We start from the raw sequence: 12,419 nt of genomic DNA, 5'->3' as shown, positions 1-12,419 counted from the left end.
ATATCTCTGTGCTGGGATGGAATATCTGCCTTTTGTAACTTGTGCTATAAAGCCAATTGCATAAACCATCCATTTACATAAGCCATCCAAGTTGACAAGTGACAACTTTGATGACTGATAACGTCAAATTGGAAAAGGCTATTGACTTGAAATTGTGAGCACCAACATAGTTTAGTGGATTGGAAGTGTTTCAGGTTTTTTGTGCACTGAGTTATGATCTTTCAAGTTCTTAGAGTTGGATTTGTCACACGTGTGGAAGACCCCTTTTCACAATTTCGGTCACAACTGATTTGTGGCCATAACATGAAATAAAAAGTTATGAGTCAGCCTAAGTTTGGAAAAGTAGGCAAAATCTATGTCTCCACATGTCCTGCTTTCAGACACCCTGTCACAAATAAAGGTCTTGCTGGATAAACAACTTGAATTGCTTTTAATTTGAGAAACAGAGTACTATTGATGGTTGACAATTAATTTCACTGAAACGTGTACAATTTTAACTAGTTGATAGTTAAAACCAATCGAGCAACTGTTTAAATGTGTTTCCTTCAGAAAATTGATTAATTAGGTTGATTTGTGCAGTAACTTAGTAAAAATACTGTCAAACAATTACCTGACTGCTCTATTAGAGTTGCCAACTATGTTGTTAGGGTATGCCGACCTTCATTAAAATTTGTGGCGTGCATTTTACAAACAAAGGCTTATAGCATTTTTACTCTACCTATTATGCTAGCATTACACTGTACAAATGAGTCTGACTTAGTGACCGTCACTACTTTTTGTGGTAATGAGGGTCACTGATTGCAAAAATGGTCAGTGACAGTCACTGGGATTTGCCACAAAATCCATGTGATGCTGCACACCACATGCCACCAAAATCAATGTTTAACTATTTTGCAATGCTTGTGCTTTAGTATAGTCTATAGACATTATGTAATATTTGAACATTCAATAAAATTTTCAGTTCAGTTAACTAATTTTTCAGTTGAGGTAGTTAATTATTCGTAAAAGTTTTAATTTTTAGAGATCTTATAGATCTTAAACTACCAGCATTTGTGCTTTCAACGTTGAATTTTCATAAACATTTACAAATTTCAGTTGAACTTACCACCAAATTCAATCCCAGAAAGCTTATTTTCAAAATTTCCTATGTGAGCATAATAGCTTAGACATTAAACTACAATACAACTAATTCTGTTGCCTATAACTCAGCATATAGCTACTATATAGTTAGCATTCATACTTGCAGTGTTACTTAGTCAAACTGCCACAAATTCAATCTCCGAATGTAAAATTTCCTTACATGGGGAGCAGCCTAGTCCTAAATTGCTATACTAGTTCTGTTTTCTAGCTCAGTAATTATATACATAGCTACTATTAGCATTTGCACTTTCAGTGCTAAACTATCAAAATAATTCATTCAAAATTTTCCAACAAATTTAATATCAGGATGTTAATTTTTCAAAATTTTTTGAGGAGGGGAGGGGTATAGCCACAGACCCCTTATATATTCATGCTTCACATTTCGCAGAGTGTGTTTTGCACACTGTGCATGGAGTCACTTCTATCCATGTGTCCCCCTTAGCAAAATCCTCCAAACCTGTATTACGACGGAAACATGCAACAAGTAACAACATCCTACTGGTAAATATACATACATTAATTTTACTCATAGAGAACTATTGGATATTTGTAGATCACATGTCAGCTACATAATTATTATAAGCAAGTTACTGCCGTACTGCACATCATTTGACGGCAGAAGCAACAGAAAGGGCAGAACAAACAAGTTTAAATAATGACAGTGTCACAGCTAGGAATGCTACCCTTAAAACAAAATACACAATTTCAACTGTTTCAATTTGAATTTTTAATAGATTATGCAATACAGTACATCAAGCACAAATATTATACCACAAGTGTACAGTATGTGTAAGTGAAAAGTAGAATACCAGCATATGATGTAGACAAGTAAAGTGGGTAAGAGTGACATGTTAGGGAGCTCATGTATGACTAAAATACCAATGAAATGTGATAATAAATGTACTAAGAATTAGATTAATAATCACTAGCTATTACTTTTGTTTTGTTTGATGTAGAATTACATCAAGTGCCAGCACTCTGTCAAGTACCAGCACTCTGTCAAATGTCCACTAATGTATTTAGGAAACCTATCATTAAGCAATTGTTGTTGACCCTGTGATTGCCATAGCTAGCTTTATTGACATCAGTATTACAATATCATAATACAGCTTCATGTGTATTAACTGGCGACTGCAACATAATCATGACATTCTTTACCAAAATGGATTTTCCTTTTAAAAACATTCCATCTGTCTACTATAGTTTTATAAAGATGGGTTTTTCTTTTGTGAGATTTTAGTATCACTTTATTCTATCCAATATCAATTGTACCTACATACATACAGATATACCATAGTACTCTTACCCACCCTACATATCTGTAATACATCTTTACCAGTCACAGTCTTGTATACCTAAAATAGTGTATTTGTATATTGTGCAAGATTCAGTGTATTGATAATCTATTCTCATTGTAAACCTAATGTGGTAAAATCAAGCGTGGAAACTACTGTACAATTAATATTATGTTAACTTTTAAAAACTTGTATAATACCTGGATGTGACAGTAGTACTATGGTATGTATGTGGTGCAATAGGTAGTAGATAGAGACTAAAACTACACAAAAGAAATGTCATCTTTAAAAAGCTATTGGCTATAACAGACATAGGTAATGTGTTTACATGGAAAATCCATTTTGGTTAAGAATATCATGTTACTGAATGTTATGTGATATGCATATTCTAACACAGATGTCAGCTAATAACAACCTCAAGATCAATAACAATTTTAGTGACAATTTTACAATTCTTTGTAAACACATTAGCAGACACGATTGACAGTGCTCTGCAGAGTGCTGGCACTTAATGTAATTCTACATCAAACAAAATAAAAGTAATAGTGATTTATAATCTAATTCTTAGTAAATGTATTAGCTATCACATTTCAGTGTAGTTTTACATTTTGTATGTTGTCTCATATACTGGAGCTGCCTATCATGTCAGTCTTGCCCACTTCGGCTTGTCTACATCATATAGTTTTCATATACACATTTGTGATATGTATGCTTGATGTAATGTAATTCATAATCTATTAATAATTCCTGGGTTCACCATAAAAGAGAACAGCATGAAACTGCTGAGAATGTATTTGCATAATGTAAGAGTCTAAAGTAAAGTTTATTACATCCCAAGTGCGTGGGAGTATCAAAGCGCCGCACTGGGTTATAACTACCATACAGCTAGACAGAGCGGCGCTGCTACTGTACGATATATTAGTTATCACCCTGTTGCGGAGCCACTCAGCCAGTCTCTTTCGTGACATCATAATAACCGCGAATGGCATTGTTTACCAATGGAACAAAGAGCCAAATAAGGAAATATTGATACAAAACACACCAATACAGCACTTAAAACTAGCTAAATCTTACAAGAAAACTGTTAATCCTTTACACAATAACACTACAAGTTACCAATACGATAGTTTAACAAATGTCAAGAATAGTCCATGACGATTTTCGCTCCAGCAATCACTCCCAACGGTCACTATGGTGAAGAACTAACTTCCTCTAGCTTCACCGTTCTATCTCGGACTATGGTAGCCACTTGTTGGTCTTCTGCTTCTTCTCAGGCTGGGGTGGCCGCTGCTATTGGTGAGATAGCTAAGGACAACCAATACCAGGACATTGTGAATGATAATGGAGGAGATTTTATCCCTCTTGTATGTGAGACCTTTGGTGTTTGGTCACCATATACCCTATCAATTTTAGGATCCATAGCTGACAGAACAACTGTTAGAAACGGTTTACCTCGAAAGTTTGCTAGGCGCCAACTTCTCCAGCAACTGTCTGTGGCTTTGTGGAGGTACAATGCGAAAATGATACTCCGCCAGTATTCGCTCACTGCTGGGGACGAATTTCCTGACTTTGACATTGGTTAAGTTAAGTACGTAGGTAGTAATAAGTAGTATAGTTAGGTAATTATTTATTATTATTAGCTATTAAAGCTGTACAGTGGCCTGCACTGAAGGTCTGACAGCAACATGTGCTGCAGCCTTTGGATTAACCTAACCTAACACACTGGAACTGGAGACTTAAAGATTACATGCATGGCCTAGCTAACAATAAGGTGAAACAGAAAAGGGTCAAAGAAAGGAAAAAAATCTCTATCTCCTACCCCAGGATTCGAAATAAGTAGTAGTATGGTGTAGTTTTCAGTATGTACGTGTGTTATGTCCCATATTCCCTTCCAGTTGGGTAGACTTGTTGGTCTTTATTTTTCTCTTGCACACCACGCGACACCACCATACCAACTTCTGACGAAGGCTAATCGTACCTGGAACCGCTGCTTCATAACACCGCCCTTCGCTACAGTTTGTAGGCAGTATGTAAGGTCTCTCTTGTAGCTACGAAGTAGAATCTCCACATAATTCGGACGAAATCTTGAGCACAGTGACAGGAACTCAAACCGAAACTTAATTTACTATCCGTAAACTTCTGCGCACTCCCGCGCACTGGGATATAAAATAGTTATATCCCGTATACTCGGATGATATCATTGTTATTACACGAGTCCGAGGCTCCGCCTCGGACTCGTGTAAGTCCGAGGCTCCGCCTCGGACTCGTGTAATAACAATGATATCACCCTCGTACTGGGATATAAAACTATAACTTATATGCCAAACAGTACCCTGTATACATACAGGTTAATATATTATACCACATATTAAAATTCTCTTTATTGTCTTAAAAGACAAGCATCCCAAAGTCAATACATCAAGCCTCTTTGCTAGGTGATCAAAAGCAGTTGAAATTTTGCACCGCTTTGTAATGTACTTCGTAATAGTAATCTTTAAATTATTATATTCAAATTAAGTCACTGCATGGCGGTTAAATTATGTTATCATAGTTTAATCTTAAATCGAATTCATGTTATAGGATATAAGGATTAAGTTATTAGACGTTTTAATTTCAGTTTGAGGAAGCTACTGGACAACATATCAAATGTAACACTAAAACTAGTAACAGTGAAATGTGCTAATACATTTACTAAGAATATCTATTAGGTAAAATCACATTTTGAATTACATGAAGTGCCAGCACTTTGTCAAGTCCCAGCACTCCGAAAACTGTGTCTGCTAATGTATTTATAAAATTGTAATTAAGTAATTGTTATTGATCTTGAGAGTGTTAATAGTTTAGAATAGGCATAACACTTTTTTTTTTCAACCATAATAGATACTCCATGTAAACACATTACATCTCTCTGCCAAAGCCAATAACTTTTAAAAGATTTCTTTTGGTCTCTGTCCATTATTGTATCAACGTACATGCCATAGTACTACTTTCATGTCCAGGTGTTATACAACTTTACAAATAGTTAACATAATAATATCATGGCTGCCACTTTGATTTTACCATACTAGATTATCAGTACACTGAACCTTGTAAATACACTATTATAGGTGTACAAGTGACTGGTAAAGATGTATTGCAGATATTTAGGGTGGGTAGGAGTACTATGGTATGTCTGTTATGTATATGTTGGTACAATAGATTATTCATGAATGGAGACTAAAACCACACAAAAGAATTGACATCTTTAAAATGTTATAGTTATATATTGGCTATAGCAGACAGCTGTAATGTTTTTACAAGGAAAATCCATTTTGGTAAAGAAGATTACGATGCGGTCACCAGCTAATATTAAAATGAAGCTGTATTAGATTGTTAGCTATGTGATAATTAATGTAACACTGATGTCAATAAAGCTATATGCAACCACATGATCAACAACAATTAACAGGTTTCACAATTCTTAGTAACTAGCTACATTAGTAGACATCATTTGACTGGCACTTAATAGAGTGTTGGCACTTAATGTATTTCTACATCAAACAATTCTATTTAATTAGATGCACCACATTCCTGGAAAAACGGCTCAGCTAAGCTATATAAGAAGCTAAGCAGCCAGTGTAGCTATAGCCATTTCAAAACCTGCTAAAGCAAATTATCCAAGCTTCTATTGGAATTCGTCTAGCCAGTGCTCCATTGCATAAGATGACCAACTTTACTCACATATGGTGCCTGTTGCTGCTGATCGTATCTGCAACTGTTGCAGAGGTAAGCTCTTCTTGCAAAATCATTTACTAGCTAGCTATGTGATTTTGCTCCTGTATATAGCAATATATGTATGATCAGGTTGTTGCCAACTTTTCAATAGGTTAGGACTTAAAACTGAATTAAAAGTCTAGCTACAGCTTCTTAGTTAAGCCAGGAAAACTTGAATACTTGTTTCTCATCCACAAAAATTTGGATTTCCATGCAGGTGGGAGGTCATATTTCATTACTCATTATTAAAGAAACTTCCTTAAAGAAAATACTGTAATTCAAGCTGTCTGTTACTATAAAGGTTAGTTATAAAGCCTTTTAAGAACTAGTACTTACGTTTTACCACCGTTCACTGACATTTGCTGTGCTGTAAAATGACAGCCAGCCTTCTTAGCACTGATTAAAATACATGTGCACGTACAATAATGAAATTAGAGGAGGTGGGTTAAAAAGAGATGCGGGCGGGGATGAAAAATACTACTAATCAAGTTTGCCTTGCCTTATGTCTGGTACCTGGCTATACTGAGCTATGGATCTTAGGGTATAAAAAAATTCAAATGCTGGAATGCCGGCTGCCTACAGCTATAGTTAGACTAGCTACTTATTATATCTAGCTACATAAAGTATGCGAGATGCACGGGCGTAATTAGAGGGGTTTCCTGAACATAATTATTCAGGGACATTTAGGGCTTAAATGGAACCTAAGCAAATCTCAGTAAAAATTGAGCCAATTCTGCTACTCAGTGGCTGGGGCTATGCCTCTGTGGGTGCTGGTGTGTGTGTGTTCAGTTGTGTGTATGTGTGTGCATGTGTTTTCAGTTGTGTGTGTGCGTGAACATTCGACATGTATGTATGTATGTATGTATGTATGTATGTATGTATGTATGTATGTATGTATGTATGTATGTATGTATGTATGTATGTATGTATGTATGTATGTATGTATGTATGTATGTATGTATGTATGTATGTGTGTATATATGTATACAGAGTAAGGCTGAAACGAATAGTACAGATATTTGTTATTTGTTTGTTAAGAAATATTCGTTATTCGTTAAATATTCGTTAATCGGATAATGTACACATTATAACCTTGAAAACATTTTTACAACTGAAAACTGTCATTTTAAAATATAATTTTTCATATGCATCTTAATAATACATGTAAAGGACTTTTCTTTTTTAACATTTAAAGTTTTAGTAGTAATCAAAGTGATTTTGTCCTGTTCAAGCACCTAATTATACAGAACATTCTTAAAGAATAATTCGTTAATTCATTCGTTAATTTGAGGAATATTCGAATACCTAAAATTTAATATTTGTTTCACTCCTAATGCAGAGGTATGTACATATTTATGTAATGGTATGAATGTATACAATAGCTATTGAAGTCAGCTATACTACTTGCATACAGTATACCGTAATGTAGTTCAATGGCTTATTCTCCTAAGGTTGTTTCCAGATTTGGTATAATAGCAAGTGCAGGGATCTGGGCACATACATACACATGCACATACATACATACATACATACATACATACATACATACATACATACATACATACATACATACATACATACATACATACATACATACATACATACATACATACATACATACATACATACATACATACATACATACATACATACATACATACATACATACATACATACATACATACATACATACACACACACATACATATATAATACAGACACACAGACACACAGACACACAGACACAGACACACACACACAGAAACAGACACACATACACAGACACACACACAGACACACAGACACGCACACACACACACACACACACACACACACACACACACACACACACACATACACAGTCATAATAATAATATTATATACTTGTATATCTTTGCTGTTTCCAGTTATATAAATAACTATGATCAAATGTGTGTGTCTTTCTAACAGAAACTGCTGTTTTCGCCTAAGTACTTGTCCACACAAGGTGGCATGTCAAAGGATTGTGAAATATCAGCTGATGATTCAATTGAGTGTGACCACTCTACAAAATTTCAACGTTTGCTTAGTGTGCCCCTTGGAGCCTTCCTTTACCATGTGGTTGCAGACATCACTATTGGTGTCAACCCCAAATATGGTAATACTACAGATAGTGATTTTTGGATAGTTCTATCTGATGGGTCTCAAGCTATTGGATTCTTTGTTCTTGATCGATATAATTATAAGAGTTATGAGCCATGTGTCCATGCCCAAGGCACTCCTGGTGCATCATTTACCAACCGAAAAGTAATGCACTATGGGCCATTGATCGAAACATCCAATCCCTATCCTCAGACATACAATTTCCTTATCAGCACTCACCAACAAGCAGGAACCTGCCAGACTGCCACAGCAGTGGAGGGAGCCTATACTACTGCAGGACTTTATAGCACTACTTTAACATTGGGCAAACCTATTACATTGGATATCTACAGTGATGATGAAGCTGGAGAAAAGAATAACTTTAGGTACATAGCTGTAGACATCCATGTTGGAATATAGTGAGTGTTCATCTTTTCATCGGACTGAATTTGGGACTCTTGACCTTGATATAATTATTGTAGTAAAGTAGTGACTTATTTAGCAGTGCAGTGACTCTAATTCATTAGTTGTTTAGCAGCAATGTAGCATTAATTTTGTATTTGTATGCATGTTTCATGGAGTATAAATATGCACTGTACCTTGTACAATTCTTTTCATATCCATGATAGCCATATTAATACAACTTTGTAATAGCATTCTTGAATGTTCTTTGATCCACACTGAGTTGCATTAGAATAATTATGTATGCAATTAAGCTTGAACATAATATTATTGTCAATGCATGAAGCTTCATTTTATGAAATCATTGTATAAGTTCATTAGTGCTTTCAGTTGTCTATAACTCAGCATATAGCTACTATATAATAAGCATTCATACTTGCAGTGTTAATCAGTCAAAATTGCCACCAATTCAATCTCAGGATGCAAAATTTCCTTGGGGATCAACCTAGACCTTAATTGCTATACCAGTTCTGTTTCTAGCTCAGTAGCTATATAGCTACTATTAGCATTCACACTTTCAGTGTTAAACTATCAAAATAATTCTGTCAGAATTGCAACTAAATTCAATATTAGAATGTTAATTTTTCAAAGTTTCTTGTGTGGGGGGGGGAGAAGCACACTGCGCATGGAGTCACTTCTATCCTTGTGTCCCCCTTTAGCAAAATCCTCCAAACCTGTATTATGACGGAAACATGTAACAAGTAACAACATCCTACTGGTAAATATACATACATTAATATTACTCATAGAGTAACCATTGGATATTTGTAGATCACATGTCAAGTACATACATCAACGTTGAAACCGGGTCACTACTGCTGACCCGGATGACCCACTGACCCGGATAGCAATCCGGGTCAGACCCGGATTTGACCCGGATTAATTAAAGCCGAGACGTGTTTCGGCTAGTCTCGAGTGAGCGAACGAGTCTACATTTTGAGCGTTCGATTCGTGTTGAGTAAATATTGCAACTTCAGGCTAGCTGTAGGTTGAAGACCGAAAAAAAAAAAAAAAAAAGGTCTTCACCTACTGAAAATAGCTACCCCTCACCATAGATACCCTCAGTTTCGTGCTACATACTACACTTACTGACAAATGAGCGTGGCTGAGCGTATGTTAGTAATGCGATAAGTGGGCGTGGCTCACGAAAGAGCTACGCGGTAGCGTTTATAAGTTCCACGTCGTCAAACGAACGATCGCGATTTCTTTTCTCACGTGATCCAATCCGGGTCAGACCCGGATAAATTGTAAACCGGGTCAGACCCGGAGAAAATGTGACCCGGATGACCCGACCCGGTTTCAACGCTGACATACATATATAGCAAGTTACTACCACAAAAATGTAGTGTACATCAAATGTCAGCAGAAGCAACAGAAAAGGCAGAATAAACGAGTTCAAATAATGACAACATCACAGCTAGGCAACATTACCCTATATAAAACCATATGTAATTCCAGCTGTTTCAATGGGGGAATTTTCAATGCATAACAGTACATCAAGCACAGATATTATACCACAAGTGTTCGTGCAAGTGAAAAGTAGAATACCAGCATATGATGTAGATAAGTAAAGTGGGTAAGAGTGACATGTTAGGGAGCTCATGTATGACTAAAATACCAATGAAATGTGATAATAAATGTACTAAGAATTAGATTAATAATCACTAACTATTACTTTTGTTTTGTTTGATGTAGAATTACATTAAGTGCCAGCACTCTGTCAAGTGCCAGCACTCTATCAAGTGCCAGTACTCTATCAAGTGCTAGAACTCGGTCGCTAATGTATTTACTAAGAATTGTGAAAGACATCATTAACACAATTGTTGTTGACCCCGTGGTTGCTATAGCTAGCTTTATTGACATCAGTGTTACAATATCACATAACACACTAACACAACTTCTTGTGTATTAACTGGTGACTGCAACACAATCATGATATTCTTTACCAAAATGGATTTTCCTTTTAAAAATGTTACATCTGTCTGCTACAATCAATAGCTTTTTCAAGATGACTTTTTCTTTTGTGAGGTTTTAGTCTCAATTTATCCTATCCAATATCTATTGTACCATTGTACATACAGTCTATACCATAGTACTCTTACCCACCCTACGTATCTGCAATACATCTTTACCAGCCACTTGTACACCTATAATAGTGTATTTGTATAATTGTATGAGGTTCAGTTTATTGATAATCTATTCTGATTGTAAGCCTAAAATCAAACGTGGTAGCTACAATAATATTATTATGTTAACTTTTAGTAGAAGCTACAATAATCAACACATAATTATGGTAGTGTGTTGTGCGGCCCAAGAAGCCAGCACGCAACACCAGCCATGAGTATATTACCAGGAAGAAAGAAAAGAAAGAAAGAAAGATGTCTTGTTTTGTTAAGACAAAATACAACTTAAGTACAGGGGTCTATACTCAGGGGTACCAAGCACTGGATGGACAGTACAGGAGCCCTGACAAGACTTACACTATTAAGTTACAATACAAAATAATAATTAAAGCATGTAGAAAAGTTCAGTTTAGGCAAACCGATGGATCCCAGTCTGGGGAGGCTCTAGAATTAAAAATTCTGTATGAGCGGGAGACAACAATGCGAGCAGCCTGCTCAAACAGCGCTAGCTAGGGATCTTGTGGTCTTCTTTGCCACTTCACAAGCATTGGCCCGGCTACTTGGGCAATTGTGTCTGGCATAAAATGGCCTAAAGTGCCCTAAACAACCAATCTCAATGGAAACGAGATTGACAGATAAGCCAGAAAGCTGAAGGTCAAAATATTGTATTGTAAACAGCTATGCCGGTCTTCCTTCCTAGCTCTAGCAGCCAAAATATGTTGCTGGGTATTGGTGGGAATAGTTAGTTCAAACAAACAGATGGAATTCGCGATTTTCGCACCTCCGTAGCTCTGTGCATGTGCTGCCTTAACGAAACAAGACGATATTTGCTGTGGACACGCCCGCCAACTTCAGTACTCCATACAACAAATTCGAGCGAATTGTTAGAGTTCCCGAGATATGCAATTTCAAAAATTGCCGGCTTAGTTTCTTCGTTTTTTCTACTTTTTCTTCGTCTTTTCGTGGCTTACAAGAAGTGCCATAAACTGCGAACTCCACATCTGCAATTTGGCACACAAAATGGGGGTATACCAGGGGCGGATCCAGCAGCTGGCAAGGGGAGGGGCACAAACAGGCTAAGTTGTAAGTGGTTGGATTCTCTTATTAGTTGCTGAATTTTTGAAACAGCAAATGATCACCTTTTTGTAGTGTCTCACTACTGATTTAGCCATTTTGCCTTTGCAGATGGTTGTGAAGTCTTTAAAGGCTATTAATGTCTTGCAACACGATAATTATTTTTAGAGGCTCTTAGTACGCACGAAGGTACTAGGTGACAATTTCATAGTTAGACTGATTTGCTTTGTTTTTAGGTGAATTTGTAATAATAAATGCTATTAAAATGTGCATATTTTCATGAGTTATAAGGCCTGATGTAAGTTTAGTAGCTATTTTAACCAAAAAGAAGTAGCCTAGCTATGGCTACTCCACAAGGTGAGGTGAGGGGGGGGGGGGGGAATTTGCCCCAAATGCCCCATCCTGGATCCGCCATTGTATACGGGCGCATCGTAGTACCAAGTTTGGCTGG

General features: G+C 36.4%; 1 protein-coding gene and 1 long non-coding RNA gene across 2 annotated transcripts; one reads left to right on the top strand and one right to left on the bottom strand.

Moving 5' to 3' along the window:
- Nucleotides 1–3,432: 3,432 nt before the first annotated feature.
- On the bottom strand, nucleotides 3,433–4,607 carry LOC136246258 (uncharacterized). The gene is made up of 2 exons (XR_010696340.1): nucleotides 3,888–4,607; nucleotides 3,433–3,835 (listed from the first exon to the last, which is right to left on the bottom strand). It is a non-coding gene; the product is annotated as an uncharacterized lncRNA (long non-coding RNA).
- A 1,402-nt stretch (nucleotides 4,608–6,009) lies between these two features.
- Nucleotides 6,010–8,988, top strand: LOC136246257 (uncharacterized). Its single transcript, XM_066037675.1, has 2 exons — nucleotides 6,010–6,200; nucleotides 8,139–8,988. Exons 1-2 carry the CDS (start codon nucleotides 6,138–6,140, stop codon nucleotides 8,727–8,729), a joined length of 654 nt encoding a protein of 217 aa, XP_065893747.1. The 5' UTR covers nucleotides 6,010–6,137; the 3' UTR covers nucleotides 8,730–8,988.
- The last annotated feature ends 3,431 nt before the right edge of the window (nucleotides 8,989–12,419 follow it).

Source organism: Dysidea avara, chromosome 2 (assembly GCF_963678975.1).
Source record: "Dysidea avara chromosome 2, odDysAvar1.4, whole genome shotgun sequence".
Taxonomy (NCBI): domain Eukaryota; kingdom Metazoa; phylum Porifera; class Demospongiae; order Dictyoceratida; family Dysideidae; genus Dysidea; species Dysidea avara.
The sequence above is the reverse complement of the archived record's forward strand: the minus strand, read 5'-3'. Positions and strand labels throughout refer to the sequence as shown.